General features: G+C 35.0%; 1 protein-coding gene across 1 annotated transcript in view; it reads left to right on the top strand.

The window, feature by feature from the left end:
- The window catches only part of CERKL (CERK like autophagy regulator), a 58,390-nt gene that overhangs the window by 34,883 nt on the left and 5,408 nt on the right, over positions 1 to 18,099 (top strand). The window contains exons 4-10 of the mRNA XM_074145537.1: positions 4,616 to 4,679; positions 9,044 to 9,186; positions 15,397 to 15,471; positions 16,869 to 17,046; positions 17,326 to 17,394; positions 17,738 to 17,766; positions 17,852 to 17,960. Coding sequence (XP_074001638.1) covers positions 4,616 to 4,679; positions 9,044 to 9,186; positions 15,397 to 15,471; positions 16,869 to 17,046; positions 17,326 to 17,394; positions 17,738 to 17,766; positions 17,852 to 17,960 — 667 coding nt within the window. The remainder of the gene's footprint in view (positions 1 to 4,615; positions 4,680 to 9,043; positions 9,187 to 15,396; positions 15,472 to 16,868; positions 17,047 to 17,325; positions 17,395 to 17,737; positions 17,767 to 17,851; positions 17,961 to 18,099) is intronic.

Here is an 18,099-nt window from a genome sequence, read left to right as displayed (position 1 = left end):
TATCAACAGCTTTATATAAGTTTCGATTCTCACATATTTCCCACCTGCAAGGCATAGATGATAGTGTAAACAGATTAATGATAGTACAGTTTTCTTAGAAATTGAATTTAGACTTGTTTAGTCACAATTTTTGAAAAGAAGTTTTTTTTTTGTCATGCAAACCTCAGAGATGACTGTCATATTGTTCAATTCATTATTACTTTAAGCAACTATTTAAAGAAAATTACTTTTTAAAAATTTTATTCCTTACTACTGGTTACTGTTTCTTTTATCTTTACTATGAACATAACCTTGTTTGTTAGACTCTGTTAAAGGCAGTGTTATCATTAACATGTATAAGATGACATTTTTTAGTTACGTAATGTCACCTGGAATCCTAAAGCTGAACTAATAAGCAAATCTGTATCAATAGTTTTTTAGATTAATTAATAGAATTTAATATAAGATATGAATATAAACTGTAGTGGTTTAAAAAATATTTTTCCTAATTGAATAAAACCAGTTTAAAGTTTCTTTTTTCTATGATTTTTTCTTTTAAATTTTGAAAAGAAACTTCTGGTTTTAGCCAGATAAATGTTTAATGGCTTATCCTTAAAATAAGGTTATTTTGGCAATGTCGTAATACTGTTGTGCTTATTAGCTGCCTAACACTCCTCCTACAGGCAAAATGAGAAAACTACATTACAGTTTTAAATGCTAGTAGAGAAATAAATAATTAAGAACTATGTATTTAAAAAAAAAAAGGGGGGGGGTTGGTGGTGATGGGTGCTGAAAGTCTTTTCTACTGTTACCATCTTCTAATAAAACTACGTGCCTCATTTCAAGTGAATTGAACAGGTTTTTTTCCCTCCTGTAATTGTTTTGGATTTTGTGAAGTTGGAGTGTGCATCTTGCTTATTACAGCTCTTTTGAAACATGGCAAATGTTTGCATACATAGTGGTGTACAAAGGTGCATTAGGTAGTAAAAGCTGAAGGCTTTTGTACAATATTTACACTGAAGTTAGTTTACTTTTAGTCTTTTCACATACACATATTTAAAGCATAAAATTCATTGTACACAAAAATCTTACAGCAAATTTGAACCTCTGAAGTCACTTCCAGTGCATACATAATGCAACACTTGCAGGTTACTAAAAAAAACCCCAAACCACCGGACTTTGCCAGTGGAGTGCTGAAAGACACAGTCCTCCTCATCCAGTCTTGTATTTTGGTAGCTGGCTGCTGCTTCCTATATGATCAAATTTGCCGGATCTTATTCTTTATGGTAACTTCTGTTGGAATAAGCTTTTTTTTATACAGCAGTTAAAAGGCATGTATGTAAATAAGCGGGTTCTGAAATAGCATTTACTTTCTCCAGTTATCATTAAATTTGGTAAGGTTTTCTTTTTTTTTTTCCAAACTACTTTGCACACTATGGGTGTCTTAATTTTAGTGAAATTAACCGAAGGTCTTAAGGAGTGGATTGTATTTTGTTGGTTTTGGGGGTTATTTTTGTTACATGCAATAAACAAATCTCTGAGGTGCTTAGTGCAGTAGAAAGTGGGAATTAGCAAATCTTAACTGAAACAGTACTTTAACTTATAACTAAGGCTAAGCAATACTTAAAAATTGGTCGTTATACTAGTTTGGCAATCTTGAGGGCTGCATCTTGGATATTAGGAAAAGAATGGTGACTCTTCTAAAAATTCAGTTCAACAAAAGCTCACTCCACCTACAAGTACTGGCAAATGGTCATAACTGGAGCTAGTATTTTAGAAACATATTATTATCTTGCAAAATCTTACACATACTAAAGAAAAGGAAATAACAGTAACCCCAACAGACTCCTAGTTTGTCGCACTTCTTTTCCTGGCTTTGACTCTTCTGCTTCTGTTAATACACAATTACAAGCTGGATGTTTAGGCAAAAACAACAGCATTCCCTACAACCCCATTCTTAGGACAGGATCAGGAAGGAAAATAGAGTGACTGAGAATTGGACAAGTAACAGTGGTTTAAACTTACTTTAGAGTAAATAACATCAATTTTTTTTTTTTATCCATTGTCAACACTGGTTAGTCTGGTGTTATCATTAGCAGTTTTAATCCTATTGACATTAGTCTGTGACATGAGAGCCAGTATTTATTGTGTCATATGGAAGCGTCCTATGTTTTGAAGTGTTGAACTAATTATATGTTGGGGTTTTTTATATGCAGGGGCTGAACCCTTAGTTTCTTGTTGGCTACGTGAGAATAGGGTATTGCGATGTTTTGGAGTATGTGTGAGACTGTTCAAATAAGGTACACTGTCCATGCCCTTCTTTCAGAATGCTATTACTTGAAACTGGAATTTACAAGCTGGGAACAAAATGTCCTTGAAAAAGGAAAACTTTTTCAATTATGCATTAGAAATGGTTGAAAACAGCATTAAGTATTTTTTGTGATAATATTTTTTCCAAATATATAATCTGAATCCTTCTCAAATGGTCAAAGAGCTCTTTCATCCTCTTACCAAAATGTATTGTGTGGGCTTTTTGGTTTTGTGTTTGTTTTTGTTTTTTTTTTCCCCAAATTGGAACAGAACCAAATATTCAAACTTCTAGCTTTTTTCCAGCTGTCAGAATGACTTTTACGTGTCCCTCTGGAGGTTGTCAAGCACGCAGAAAACTTTTTAGACATGGTCTTTTTATGTCTGTGTTGGATTTTTTCAATTTTTTTTTTTTTACTTGATTGATGTTCTATATGTTAGGAAGTTTTTTCTTGGAAACTTCATTTTTTCATTACCTTTTTGTTACAGTGTTTCAAAACAGATGCCGTGTACCTCTGTCATTCTGTCATCAAATTATAAATTTCTTGGAATTATCCCCAGTGTTAAGCCTTGCAGTAGTCCTCCTGTATAATTTCCAAATTTAAGCCATTAGATGCAAAGAGGATGGAGCCCCCATCAATCTGGCTAACACTAGTCATTTTCACTGCTTTTATTGATTTCTTTGACATGTCTCTTTCTGAGACGAGTCCTCTTTGTTTTCATGTCCTTGTTCTTTGAGTGAATTAATTTTGTAATAGTAGATATAACTTACATTACATTAGGAAACCACTGAGCATGTTTTCTTTTACAAAATGAAATTTTATGTACTCATAACTTTCTAAATGTCGTCGTGTTCATTTAAAAAGGCATGTAACCTGGTAACCAACCGTATGTTTTCATGGGAAGAGTTTCTTTCACAGTTAAGCAATGGTGAGGTATCTGAACCTTTCTTCGTTTTTGCATGATGCACAGTTTTATTGGTCACTTTTTTCCACAATCTACAGATAATGCTGAAAGGATAGTTCCTATCAGTAGAGCAAAACTGAGTATGATAGCTTAAATATTGTGCTTTAATCTTCCAGAAGAGGTCCTACATGCAAGTAAATTCTGTAAATCATTCCTGAAAGCTATTATAGTGGTAGATATTTCTGTAGCAAAATGATAATTCTCTGCCTTCGATAGAATCAAAATAACTCCGGGTTTTAATTAAGAATTTCCAAAGCACCAAGCGCTAGACCTTTGCTAGTACTGGTTGGGAGATATTTGAAGTTATATGCTGATATACAACTGTTTAGTGTGAAGTGTAAAAATTTTATCACTCTTATTTTTTGTTTTTTCAACAAAGTTATATATATGCACCTTTGTGTGTGTGTATATATAGGGAGAGAGAGAAGTGGCTTCAGTTCTTTTAAGCAGCATTTGAATACTCTGTAGAAATGCTGTTATAACAGGTACAGATACGGAATGATTGTTTTAGACACCAAGACTAATAATTTTAACAGTGTTTAGAAACACTGGAGTAAAGCCTTGAACTATGCTAGCACCAGGGACAGACAAGCATGAAAGATTAATGTAATTTTGCATATAATGATGCACATTCTTACACAAAAAATCCATCTGCAAGTGTCATGTCAGTCAGCAAAAATCTTTGATGGGTGCCTGCAGCTGGGCTGTCTCTTCTGGCAAAGCTGGCCTAGAAAATGCTAAATGTAGTTATGATGCTTTGTGCCATCTGTAGTATGCCAGTTTATCCTGTCTTCACTGGCATTTACAGTACTATGTAGGGTATCAGCAAACACAGAGACATCAATGTAGAGTGACAGATTCATTTCCTCCAGAGGCTATGAACTCTGGTGTGTACTCGTGCCACCTTCCTCTGTGTGTTATATTCTGTTGTCACTGGTATTTGGCTTGATTTCATACTTCTGTGTTTAACTCCTCATATTTTTGATTTAGCAATTTGCATATCCGAACACAAAGGCAATTAAATTTGATTGATACTGAAATAATACAGTCTTAACTGAGGATATGCTTGCATTTTCCTGAAGTTTACCAACTGTGGCAATGCTAAAACTTGCATTCTGATGCAGCAAACATCTTCCTATTTCTCTGAATTTAAATGCAGTAAATAGCCATGTGTCTGATGGCAGCTGAGTTTTCATGTGCCTTGCCTTTTAGCTAGCATAACTGTAAAACATGCCTTCTCATACTTTTCATCATTTAAAAAAAAATATTTGAACTGAATTAGTCTGTTCCTTAGGCTAGAAGGGCAAAAATTTAAAAAACTATTTTAAATTTTCTAATCTTCTGATAATGTTATTTTCCACAGTAACTGAATATGAAGGACATGCTCTCTCAGTACTTAAAGAATGTGAACTTCAGGCATTTGATGGGTAAGTTGGTTAGCCACAATGAATGTTAATAGACGCCATTGCATTAGTTCCTCTTTGTATTCCATCCAAAACTATGCTAGTAGGTATTTCATGAGTTACTCTGCTTCACATATATGTTAAGCCTGAGAAAATCAGTTCTTATTAGATGCTTTGTTTTTTATTACTTCCTGACAATAGCTATGTATTTTAGATTCATAAATAATGATAAATAAAGCTTTCTTAAATATGCTTCATGAAAGCTTCAGTCTCTGTATTTGCAAGAATGGCACAAGTGCCTTGTATTTCACTCTGTCCATTCAAATGGTTCTTAAGGAGAACATTTTATCTAAAAGTAACTTGAATGTTTTTTCCATTTAAAAAAAATAATAAAATTCAAACTTACTTGACGTCAAGAATGAAAAATGCTTGTTCAATCAATTTAAAGACCTTGCGATGTGGATTAATCATGCAATCTTTGGTAGTCTTACTTTAATCATTCAATAATAAGATTCAATAACATATAAGAATAGTTTTGCATACTGTGGAAGTCTTACAGCATTCTTATAACTCTTTCTGTAATATGCAGTGAGCCATACAAGAATGCTTAAATAGTGTTTTATAGTTTAATCAATTTCTATTGGTTCTAGAAACTCCTGGACTTAGGTGAGAAAGTATATCAGAAAATGTGTGTATGTATTCAAGATTCTGAGGATAATTTCTTTCCAATTAAGATGTGCCTTTTGGGGTGCTAGCTGGGGAGCTGGTTTATCCTGGGAAGCGGATACTAAGTTAGAGAAGAAAAAGCCTGGGTTGAATCTTCTTGCACAAACCCCTTCTGCTCTGAGTCATCTGTGAGTTGTTTCATCTTTGATCATTGGGTAGGGTCACTGGAGTACTTCCCCTGTAAGACTTCTCTCCAGTAGCCAGAACTAAGGGCAAATAGGAACATAAGAAGCTGGAAGAAAATAATCCTTAAGTTGATAGGATGCTAGGAGTTCTGAGGTGAAAAGATCCCTGTCCTTTCGAAGTTAGCTGTTTAAGTGTTGGGGTTTTTTTTTTTTCACATGTGAAAATTAAATACATTTTTTTTATCAGAGGTTATAAGCGAAAATGAAATTTCTGAAGTGTTTTAAAAATGAGTTTTACAACTTCTCAAATAGCCTGGCCTCCATCTACGTACTCATTCAATAAAGCACAATCCAGAAAAACATCCTATTAGCTAACTTGAGATGCTTTTTGATGCAAGATCATAGGGAAGATGAGTTGCAAGGGTAACTCTTTACACTGATGTACTTAGAGATATCTTAATTGCTCTTTTCAAGTAAAATCTACAGAGACTGATGGGATGAGGTCAGCATTCATATTATGCTAAAGGACTGAAAAAGAAAGCTACAAAACATCCCTAGTGTCTCTTCTATTATCTTTACAGTTGGTCTTAAGAACAGGAAGAGAATATTTGAAATTGGGATTTTCTTTTTCAAATTGTTTAAAGGCTTATGGTGTACTTTTGATTATGTTCCTGTGAAGTCCTTTGTGACTTCTTCATTGCTGTCTAGCCTAAGAATTTTTGCCATAGATAAAAATGTCTTACAGGCTCCCCAAACCATCTCAGTGTTTCCCAAATAAACTTTGAATTACAATTTTGGTTTATTGAAAATGAAACCAGAAAATGTATGGGATCTGTTTTGAATTGAAAATTAACTCCACAACAATGAAATTGTCCTACTGATGAAAAGTCATGCTTTTAGCAATTCTAGCAGCCACATCTAGCATAATGTCATTTCACTTTTTCCATTAAGCCTTGAGAAGTTTCCGTTGTTTATTGAGCAGCACCGGATGTGATTTGGCCGACTTCAGTTCTTTACTGTTTCGCCCTGGCTTCCTGGCCAGTTTTGTTCGAGTCAGATACTGTATCTGTCACTTAGTTCTGTGTTTAGAAAATAAGACCAGCACTTCTCTACCTCTTTTTAGATGTGGCAAGCCCTGTATGTGGTGGTAAGAGGTAAGGTAGGTTTTGCTCTATTTCTTCATGGCAGAGTTCATGTCCTGTAGCCCTCACGCCTTGCCCAAGCTCGGAAGTGATGGGAGGTGAGTTAAGTGTGGACTGAAGGCCATGCCTGCACGCGTCAGGCTGCTGCTCTTAGCTCAGCTCATGCTTTTCAAGTGTTGCCTATTTCAGATTGACTGAAAGCTAATTCAAGTAAAAATGTATAAAGGGCAAGACACAACAGTTTTTTATTCATTACAGTAGGTGAGCAGTGTAGCAGTATACAATTTCTGATCTTGAATTTCTCTCTAAGAGAGTTATGGTTCCTTACGTGTTAAACAGCACATGAAGTAAACTGAAGCTTATGATTTGCAGTAGTAAATTGGAAGTTTGTCCGTCAGTGCTGTCTGTAAGGAATACCGCTATGTCTCAATTCTGTGTGAAAGCTTTTTGTTTCTATATGTAATTTCTTTTCTCTGATTTTTCCAGTTCCCACTCTGTTTTGCAAGATCATAGGCATATGTCACGTATCTCATACACTCCACCTTTTTTGCTATTACCCTTTTTTTCTTACTGACACTGGAAATGTAGGTACTTTGCCAGCTTGGCAGAGTGCTTTGTTCCCTTCCTTGGGGCCGAGCCTTGGTGACAAATAGAGTGCATTTGTGATGTTGCTGTCTCAGCTGCATTTTCTTGTTTGCACAGTGACAGAAAACACAATATACATGCATGTGTTTCTTCCCTAATCAGGAGCCTAAGATATTACACATATTATTTAGAGTAGCCCAAGTTAGCGAGACTTTAGTGAATACTTAAGAAACTTGTCTGATGGTTGAACTGATGGATAGGCAGTAGTCTCTTCCTCTAAGAAGCCTTTTCAAGATCTTAGTCAAATCTCTTTGCTTAAGACTTTCTACTCCTTATGCATAGTAGGTTCCCACTGATCAGCTTTGGAATCGCTGGTCCCTGACGCTCTCTATTTTCAGCTAAAAAGGCTACTCTCGATGATTGATTAATGATAAATTAATAAAAATTAGTTAGCAGTATTTTTTATGTTATTCCTTGGACTCTTCATCTATTTCCAATAACAACAGACACAGCTCCTCAAAATGAGAAGAAAATATATCTGTTTTCAAAAGATTTAATAGCCATAAGACAGTCCATCTAAGTCTTTCCAGGTGTACAGTTTATCAGACTACAAAGATTAACTGATTTTACCGCTTTGGCAGAAACTTTTAAGCCTAGGAATAAACCAATCTAAACTAAAAATAAGACAAGAGATGACTCCTAATTATAAGCAGGAAGAAAATGTGCTCCAAACTTATGCTATATACTCTTCTTTTTTTCTTAATTGTGCAGTGTTTCACTAGATAGAGGAAACATTTCTAAGAATATAGAAGTTAAAAAATAACTAGGAAATAATAATAGGAACTGAAGAAAAATGTAAAAGGACGTGAGATAATTTAATTTAAACATTTAATAACATACTGAGCATTTTCTTATAACCAGTTTTATCTGGTTGAATTATTGGACGTAGTTTTACAACTGCATTCATATAGATATATGAAAAAAGGGTATTTTAAGTAAATGCCTCCTAAAGTGAATTTGACATATTGTAAATGCTTGGAGTGTACAATTACTATCTTTATGATTAAAATATGTTTACTTTAAAAACATTTAACTTTCAAACATTACTAATTTGGAGAATCAATTTAATAGTTACTTAAATTAAAAAAAAAAAAAAAAAGAAAAAAGAAAAAGACCAGGAAAAAAAAAGACTTTTGCTGTAACAGAGCTTTTATAGACAAATGCATTCCTCTCTATAACCACAGCAGGTGGGAGTTTAATTACATGCTCCAGAAGCAGTGATTAAGTACCGTCATGCGAAGGATTGCTGGCACTGGGGTTTTATACCTTGCTAAATCCCCCAACTGCTTGCGTACTGTGTGGAATTAGCTGTTTTCAAGTATTTTTAATTTTATTGTAATATTTTGTGAGTTGCTATTATAAGGGCAATTAAAAAGCTTTGGAATGCTTGTGTAGGTCAGCACTGAGACATTTAAAGAACTTTTCCACTGAGGCACTTGAGCATGTGCTTAACTCTTCCAGCTGATCAGTTCACATGCATGATGTGTGATAAGGTAAGAAATATTTTGTGAGTTGTTGCCTATATTTACTCCTACTCAGGCAGAAGAAAGCAGAAATAAGGATTTTTACATCTTGTTCGTTAACATCGACTGATCTGACAGTGAAGCCCTACCTTGTTCTTAAGGAAATAATGATTTTTAGCTATTCGAAATATCGTTACGTATATGGTGTGTGACAGCTGCCTTCCACTTGTTTGCTCAGCTATGGAAGAGTTTATTTTGAACCGTTTGGCATTTTTGTTTTCAAATAGGGTAGTTTGTGTCGGTGGAGACGGATCTGTCAGCGAAGTTGCTCACGGTCTACTACTTAAAGCCCAGATAGATGCTGGAAAAGACACAGACTATATACCGACGCCTGTCAGAGCACCAGTTCCTCTTGGAGTAATACCAGCAGGTGAGACTAAAAGGTACTGGTACATTTTGTTAGTCATCCGTTTTAAGTCCCTCTGGCACGTTTTACAGTTTTGGCTACTGAAAGCAGTCCTTGGTGGTAAAGCTTCAGTCACTTAAGGGAGATATTGAATAAATGCCCCAAATTACTGATTTAGATTGATTACAAATGACTAGATTTTAAATCATTATGATAATTTATAGTAATGGCACAGATGAGCTCTTTGCCTAAAGGAAGAAGCTCAGGAAGAAGAAAACTAAAATAATTTTCAGCTGATCTATGTGAAGATCAAGTTTTGCCCTTATTCGCTGCCAGAAATGATACCAAATGAAAACTTTTTTTCTAGAATTTCCTTGATATAAGGCATGCTGTTTCGCTGCTCTCTCCAGTTTTCTTAGCAGGATTCTCCATTGTGTTCATGCTTAGGGTCTATTTTTACATGGTTACCCAGGAATACATTGTGTGGTTTATATTAAAAAAAATAATACTATCCACACAATTGCTTGCTTTCTTCTTTGCGTCTACAGACCTGAAAACATATGCATGTCTCTTGAAAAGTCCTCTTGCTCCTTTATTAACGTGTACTTGCATCTTGTGGGGTGTTTTTTGTGTATTTATTTGGGGGGTTTTGGGGGGGTGTGTGTGTGTCCTTTCTCCCAGTTTTCGTGTTTGCCCTTCTCAGAGTATAACTTGGGCCGGGCAGGGAGGCTTAGCTAGAATTAAGTACAGGTGAGGCTGATTATCTGCTTTTATATGAATTACTTCTCTTTAAAAGAGGAGGGGTATTTTTGCATGGACATGACCCTCTGGTGTGGATGTTGATGTGACTACTTGATGTAATTTCTCAGATGTTTTTAACTACTAAGGAAAAAATTCCTTCAGCCAGGTTAACAGCAAATTGATGTTTTCAGTTTTCTACAAAAGAAAAGGAGCAAGTTGCTTCTGAACTGAGCAAGCAGGTCATAAGTGCTCTGACTTGCTTCGCACTTCTAAAAGCAGCATTAAGACAGGGACTAGTTGCTTGTAAAAACAAAAGACTACACTAGCTTTTTTCAAGTTAAAAAAAGCTTGGAAATGTATTGGTAAAAGATACAGTAATCTCAAAGACGTGAAGCAAATGAATTTTAGGACAGCAGTCAGACCATCACTTACCAGTTCAGTTGCTGTGAATATCTTGATGGTGTTGAGATGGAATCTCTCCAGCACTTGACTCTGCGGTCTGAGTGTGCTTAGGTCACTGTGCCTCATCATTAGTGCTTACTCTCTTCAGTTTAAGACAAATATGTCATGATCAAAAAGGATTTGTAAACCCAAAAGAATGCTGTATGGCTTTTTATACAGAATGCCATAGACTTTGTTAAAAGAGGGTGAGAACAATTTATAGAATGATAGTGTGGAAAATTCCTTAGTAGGTTCTTTAAAATAATCTATAGCTTATTTTATTTCCATATTATTGATATTCCAAAAAGTAGACAGTTAGGAAACAGATAATTATCCTACTTGTGTACATGAAGAAGATGGAACTCAATGGTCGATTAATTCTGCCCTGCCACAGACATCCATTGTGCCAAACTATTAGGATTCTCCAGCTCAGTAAAAATAGAAACTGTATTATGGGATAGCATTATTTGAGTGGCTTAAAATCTGGTTTTGGCCTCTATTATAAGTAGTTAAGACAGCATTTTGAAGTTTCAGCCAACTTGGTGGGGAGGAGCTGCTCTTGAAACCGGTTACTTCCTGCAGAGAAAGGTCCAGAGGGGAGTGTGTTTATACTAAAATACTCTACTGAGCTGCCTTATTCTGGTCCAAATCAGATGGGTGAGATGTGGGGAAGCCTGCAGTTGTACTGCTGGCCATTAGCAAGAGCGTTTGTTGCTATGGGAACTACTGCTAAGAAACTGTACTGAGGGGGAATGGGAGGAAGGGGAGGGGGAACTGGAAGGACATTAAAAAAGCTATCCAGTTGTTACAGAACAAGAGACAATCTGTATCTGATGACTGGGAACCTTTTGGTCCTAAATGGTTCATTTAAATAAATTCATGATTTCCAATTAATTCAGAAAATAAAATATTACTGAGGGACTGTTAATTTCTGTGATATTTCAGGCAAAGAACCAAAATGTTGGTGCAGTTTTCATCAGAATTTTAGCTATGCTTGACTAGGAAGTCATTACATCACATTTATCTGTTTGGATGGGGGAGACATTAACAGCCTTATGAATATTCATGTTGTCTGGTTAATTAAGTTAATTGTACTGCAGAAGTGCTTGCACTTCCAAGGACAATTTTTTTCTCTACAATTTCTGTTTGGTACCTTCATCAGTCATGCTTTACATGACCTGCAGATACTTTGTCCTTACTGTGATACTTTTGCACTTTTCATGGGAAGGAGGTCGTAGGTAGTTGTTTGTAATGTCAGGAAAATGGGTTAATATTTTGAAGATAATTATATTTTTTGAATAGTAAAATCTTCTTTGTTTAAAAACTGTTGGTGACAGAGATGCTGGAGTTGTATGGATGAAACCTTTTTACAGTAAATTGAATAGTTGGAATGAGATCTAAAAATGTGACTGTTAGTAATCTGTGTGAGGTGCAAGCCCGTACATGAGCATCAAAGAAGGTTATTAGTCTCTCAAGTAATATGATAGTGTTCAGGGGAACCATCTTGTTACTGGTAAATAATATTCAGAGCTGACACAGGGGGGAGAAAAAGGTTTCGATGACGTAGGAAGATGAATAATAGCATTAAAATCACTATTATTGAATTGCCACTTTTATATTCTAGTTTTTTTGTATGATAACTTCTTCAGTTGTTTGGTTCTGTTTATAAGCTTTTTTTTTTTTTTTTTTTTTTTGGTGTGGCATCCTGCTTGTATAGGACCTAAGTAATGAGACACATTATTCAGTCATTACTGGAATCTAAATGCTGTTAGGAATGTATTAAGAGGTTTTTAGAGAAGGTGATGGTACTTGCTACTGCAAAACTGTGTGTGTTCTACCTCTTCAGCTTGTGGAAGGGTGGATGTTTTGGAACACAGGCAGAACTTATTTTATTTTCCCAGGACTCATGAAAGGGTGGGGTTTTACCTTGTTTACTTCTGCAAATGTTAATGAGCTCTACAGATTTAAGTGAAGGATGCAATTGCTTGTGTCTATCCTGTTTAGTAAGAATGAGATTTAACTCTCATTAAAGTCAGTATGAAGATTGGTCTTGACTTCAGCTGTGGTCATTTGTTATCTTGCTGCCATCTGTATTGACTCTTACTTAAACGAGGAATCCCAGTTTTAAGACGTACCAAGCTTGATCTTCAGAAATATATTCCGCCTTGTGCTCTCTTATTAACTTGATCTTCAGTGACAAAAATATTTCTTCAGAATAACAGCTTCCCTTTTGTCAATTTACAGGAAATAAAAACAACTTGCATGATTTGCAATGATCTGCTCTTTTTGTGTGTTTTTTCCTTTGTTTTGGAGAGGTTCCCATAAAAGTTTGTGAGTTGGAAGAATTTGATTGAAGAAAATATTTGGGTATTTTTGAGCTGCTGCTTTAGCTAGCTTTACTGGCTAAGCAGAAGTAGTTGAATCTAGAGGTTAAATATCGTAAGTCCTTCAAACATGAAATGCTGTTGGGCATATACTTGTATTAGTCTGTGAAGGATTGTTTTTTAGGTCCAACCTATTTTTTTTTTTTGTGCCTGAATTTTCGTTATAGAACTGTAATTTTATGTGACTGAATTGAAAAACTCACTCTTTTGCCCCATCTGTTGAAGTGTTTAAGGCCAGGCTGGATGGGGCTTTGAGCAGCCTGGTCTAGTGGGAGGTGTCCCTGCCCATGGCAGGGGGGTTGGAACTCGATGATCTTTTTTTAAGGTCCCTTCCAACCCAAACATTCTATGATTCTCTGATTTTTGCATAGTAAATGGTATCTAAAGCTACATTTTTGCCTTTTCTTTTTTATGTCTACTGGGCAGAAAGGAAAGTTCAACTTACTTTTAGTTGAGTTGTTGGATATAAGTTATTGGATATAAATGATTGACATTGTAATATTCTTAGGAATCCTGTTAGTGTATCTAGAGAAACTTTACTTTTGAGAGAAAAAAGTGAAGAGTTGCATTTAGCTTTTGAAGTTGTCAATTTATGCTTCTTTTAAAGTATTTCATAATAGCATATTCACCTATAAAATTCTGAGAAATGTGTGAATGAAATTACTTTGGGGTTTTTTTTAATTGTTTGAAGAATGAAACTGTACATAACCTGATTTCTTTCGTGTACCACTGGAGATGTAAACTTCAAAGAATGTTTTGTATCTGTTATCTTAATAGATGTACTTCACTTATTTCCTTCATATAGAAGGAACCCCGAGAGCCTTACTCAGAGCTTATCTCTCTGACATTATAACATTTTCCATGAGGTTCTCAGTATTCTGAATTACTTTCAGAGACTAAGGTGCTATAAGAACATAACAGGTGTTCTGTGAGATACTGAGATACAGTTCCCAGTTATTTTACAGATTCTTATCCAGAGAAATTATTGAAAAAAATTGAAGCATCTACTCCTGAATAAGAATGATGTCTTCAGAGCTTTGTAACTATGTATATCAGTCTTTCCAAATTTAGTATTTTTTTCCTACCACTAACGTGACATCAAAGATTGCAGAGTTTTGGGATAAACATAATTTTTCAGTCTGGTACATGATGCTTTTAAAGTGCTTATTTAAATATTGAGTGCCTCTTGTTTGAAATGTGATAATCTTCCCTTTCCCTTTCCTCTCTTCTCTCCCTGACTTTTGAAAGACAAGTTTAAATATTTCTGTAAAACTTAAAGCAAATTAACATCCAGAATTGTCTCTCGCTGCTGTAACATATTAAATAATTCAAGCAACAGGAAAATGATTTGAAAATGTAACTGAACTCATTCCTTTACGGAATATTAGGTTCTAAATTGTTCTTTTGTAACTTTTGTTATTTTAATTAATCTGTTATTGAATTATTCATCCCTTAATCAGTGATGTGAAGAAGCTCAATATTCTGCCTGCTTGGTGGCAGGCCTTGGTTCTTGTTTTTGCAGAAGTGAATCCTATGGCTTTGCTGCTTGGCTAAGAAACATCAGAGATGTAATCAATGAGAAAAATCAGCTTGAAATTCTGTTAAAACTGTACCCATGTAGGAAAGACGCAACCATTCCTTGTTCAGGATTTTTAAAATAAATTGCTGTTTAAAAGTCAGCTGGTACACAGATACACAATCTCCTATCCATTAATGCAGAAGGGCAAAATTTACATGTATATCCATGTTTTTTACACAGGTGAAGTGACTTGACATATCAATCACCACCAAACATGGGGCTCCAGAACCACGCTGCTTTCTTTTACAAACTGATAGCTAGTTTTCCACTCACTCTTCCAACTCCATGCTCACATTGTTAGTTCTTAACTTTTTTATTCTATTTACCAGCTGATTTACTACTCACTCCCTTGTTTCAAAATAAATTAATCTCTTCTATCCAGTGGCTAGTAGCGCAACTGGTCTGCCAGTGTCCAGGCAATGACAATGACAAGTCAGATGGGTTCATTTTAATGCACTGAATGCAAGTTGTCAATTTGTCAGATACACTTCAAAATCTATGTTCTCTCTGTGTTTTAGTCATTAGTGTGTTCTCATATGTAAAGCTGACATGTGGTAATTAATTTTATTCGCTATTGCTTCTAAGAATCTAAAATGTAGCCTGCAAGATGCGCAGCAGCTCTCTTAGACTAGATCTAGTAGAATTTTGTCTGGGACACGTACAGTTTTACACTGGCTGGGTAATACATTATTTTTCCAACTTAAAAATATTCCCCAAATATATCTTATTAGATAATCTGCTTTCTAGTACAGTTGCTCAGTACAGCACTTAGGTATAGAAGAAGTGATTTTTAGGGAGGTACTTTAAAAAAAAAAGGCAATTTTTCTAAAGCTTCCCCTTCACCTCCATTGGTTTTTAAGGCACTTTATGAATGAATTTGCAGAAAGGATTTTATAGACCTCTGGAAGTTTTAATGGTTTTAGTTTGTACTGTTCAGCATTTCTGCTGTTACCAAGACTAAATAATTTGTGGGGAGGCTTTTTTTTTTTTTTTTTTTTTGAGAATGCAATAAGTGTCTCAATTTCTTCTTTCATTTTCTTGCTGTTCTGTATCTCTCATTTTTACAATAGTTTGTGTTCACTTTTACAGGTACTACTAATATTTTGGCCCACACTCTCTATGGTATTAAGCATGCAGTGACTGCAACGTTGCACATTGTAATGGGTAAATATTTTTACATACGTTATCAGATTTTAAATAATGAGGCAGCATTTAGAAGTTTGCCATAACCAGTGGTTTAATAAAGGCTTACCATTATGCTGTATCACTGTAAACTATATTGTAAGACTTTTAAACCCAAATGATTCTCTCCTGATTTATAGTGTATTGGAAAGGTTCTAATTCTTTGGGTATAGTTTAGTAGCAAAGGTTGTGGACCTCATCTTTTGGTAAGTAAAATCTGCCTTGGAATAGTGTCTGATTTTAGCATCCATGCTCTGTTATCGATCTTCTAATGCGATAAGTAACCATTTCCAACCTGATTGTGTGAATAGTGTTACTCTGTGTGTGTTATTATGCAATGATTGGCTGCATAATCACTTGATTATTTTAATTTAATGTACCTGCTGAAGACAACAGGAAATTATATAGTACTTTCAGCTTGAGGAAGTGGTTAGGATTGGACTTTTCAGGAAAATAGTGTTATATTTCTAAGAAAGTATCATTCAGCTTTTTAGCTCTGTTGTGCATTTCTTTTAAATACTAACAGTTTCCATAAGAAAGCTTTATTAGTAGAAAACACTGTATCACTTGCCATTTGGTCTGCACAATAAATAGTTTTTTGAATGTGAAAATGTAATTATGCTAAAAGGAAAAACTAGGTTGCTAGTGCAAACCTTATTTTCAGGCCTTAGGAAATAGCAAATACTTAGTTGATCAATGTTAATATTCCTCTCAAAGCAATTTTTCTTTGGGATACTTTTTTATTTTTCCAAATAAAAAAAAAGAATAATGGGGAAGGTTCATCTTGAGTATCTATTTCCTAGAGCTTGTAGTCAGCATTGGAATACCCTTACAGAAAAAATCCAGAACTGTCGCTTTTAATCAGAGACACTCAATCTAATGGAAAACACCCAGATTCTGTTACAGAAAAGAATTTATATACCCTATCTTGAAGAGAATTGGATGTCTAAATTCCAGAACTGTAAGCATAAATACAGTTAAAACCTATATTTAAGAGCTCCCATATATCCTCCAATACAATTTTCAGTCATTACAAATATTTGGTGTTGCAAATATTTATGTAGCAATATTACATTTTCTTTTATACTAATTGTTGAAAATTTGAATAGAATTGAGTCAGACCTTTTGCAGTTTGATGAAGTAGCTGAATTTTTGCCATAACTTTTTTAACACTTTGAAACATCTGAACATTGTTCTCTGAAACGACTAGTTTCATAGAGTCTTAATTATATCTGGATTGATTCTGGTTTCCATTAGTAAAACTTGACTTCCTAAAGACAGAAGAGTCTGGAGTTTTTTCCTGAGGCTAAATTAGATGCAAAAGAAATGTTAAGTTGTATTCCATTTGTAATTTCTGATCTTTATCTTTGAAAATGTAGGACATATTCAACCAGTGGATGTCTGTACTTTCAGTACTCCAAGCAAGCTGTTGCGGTTTGGGTTCTCAGCTATGTTCGGTTTTGGTGCAAGGACTCTAGCTTTGGCTGAAAAACACCGTTGGATGCCCTCCAGTCAGCGGAAGGATTTTGCTTTTATCAAAACACTGGCAGATCTCAAGTATGCCGTGAGCTGTTACATTTTTCTAGTATTTTTCCTTTTCTTGAGGAAAATGCAATAATTAATGTGGTAAAGATATAGACAACAGTAGTTTAGCTATGTGGACGACTTAATTGCAGACAGATTTAACTCAGATGTGATGTATATCCGTCTTATATGTTAAAGAGGAGATAAATTCTGTATATTCAGCATCTGCTTAAAATCATCTTAACTTTGATAAAATCTGTCTAGCAGCTAGAATATGGGTTTACATGATAGTAAATATCAATACTTTTCTAGGCCAGAAGAATGTGAATTATCATTTCTACCTCTACAAATTCCACAGGAAGACTCTCATGAGAATGGCAGGTAAGTAAAACTGAGTCAAACAATTCCAAAGCTACAAAAACATGTGTGTCTGAAGACAAAATTGTAAAGTGGTTCATTTTGTTCAAATTTGACCACTGGGTAAAACAATCTTTAAAAAAAGAAGATTTATTTTGACAACTCCAAGTTTTCACACTTTCTAAAACATTCCCTGTAGACTATAGAGGATTTGTTACAAACCGGTCTTCCACTCGGTATTACTGGTTTGTTCAGTTCCCTTAATCCTTTCTTCCATTGAGATCTTACTTTTTTTCTAAAGTAGATGATGTTTAATTGTGCTAAAATGACTCTAAATTCTTTTACCTACATGTTTCTGACCTTTTAGAAAGAAGAAAGAGAAAATTAAAAAAAAGGGTGAGTTTTTTGTTTTTACGGTTATTTAAAAGCGAACTGTGGCTTGTTAAACCGGAGTAACATAGAATTACTCTGTTATATTTAGGTGGCAAGGATCAATGGCACAAAATTCAGGGTCACTTCCTGAATGTGAGCATTATGGCAATCCCTTGTCTGTGTTCAATGGCACCAAGAGGCTTGGCACCTAATACGAGGTCAGTAGGGGTTTAGAGAATTAGTCATGTCTATAAATTCTGACATCTTACCTTAAGACCTTGGCTTTTCCGAGAATACAAGCCTGTGTTTAGGTAGTCTAGACCCTCTGGAATGGGGGAGGGAGCATGGACTGCAGCA

Source organism: Numenius arquata, chromosome 3 (assembly GCF_964106895.1).
Source record: "Numenius arquata chromosome 3, bNumArq3.hap1.1, whole genome shotgun sequence".
NCBI lineage: Eukaryota > Metazoa > Chordata > Aves > Charadriiformes > Scolopacidae > Numenius > Numenius arquata.
The sequence above is the reverse complement of the archived record's forward strand: the minus strand, read 5'-3'. Positions and strand labels throughout refer to the sequence as shown.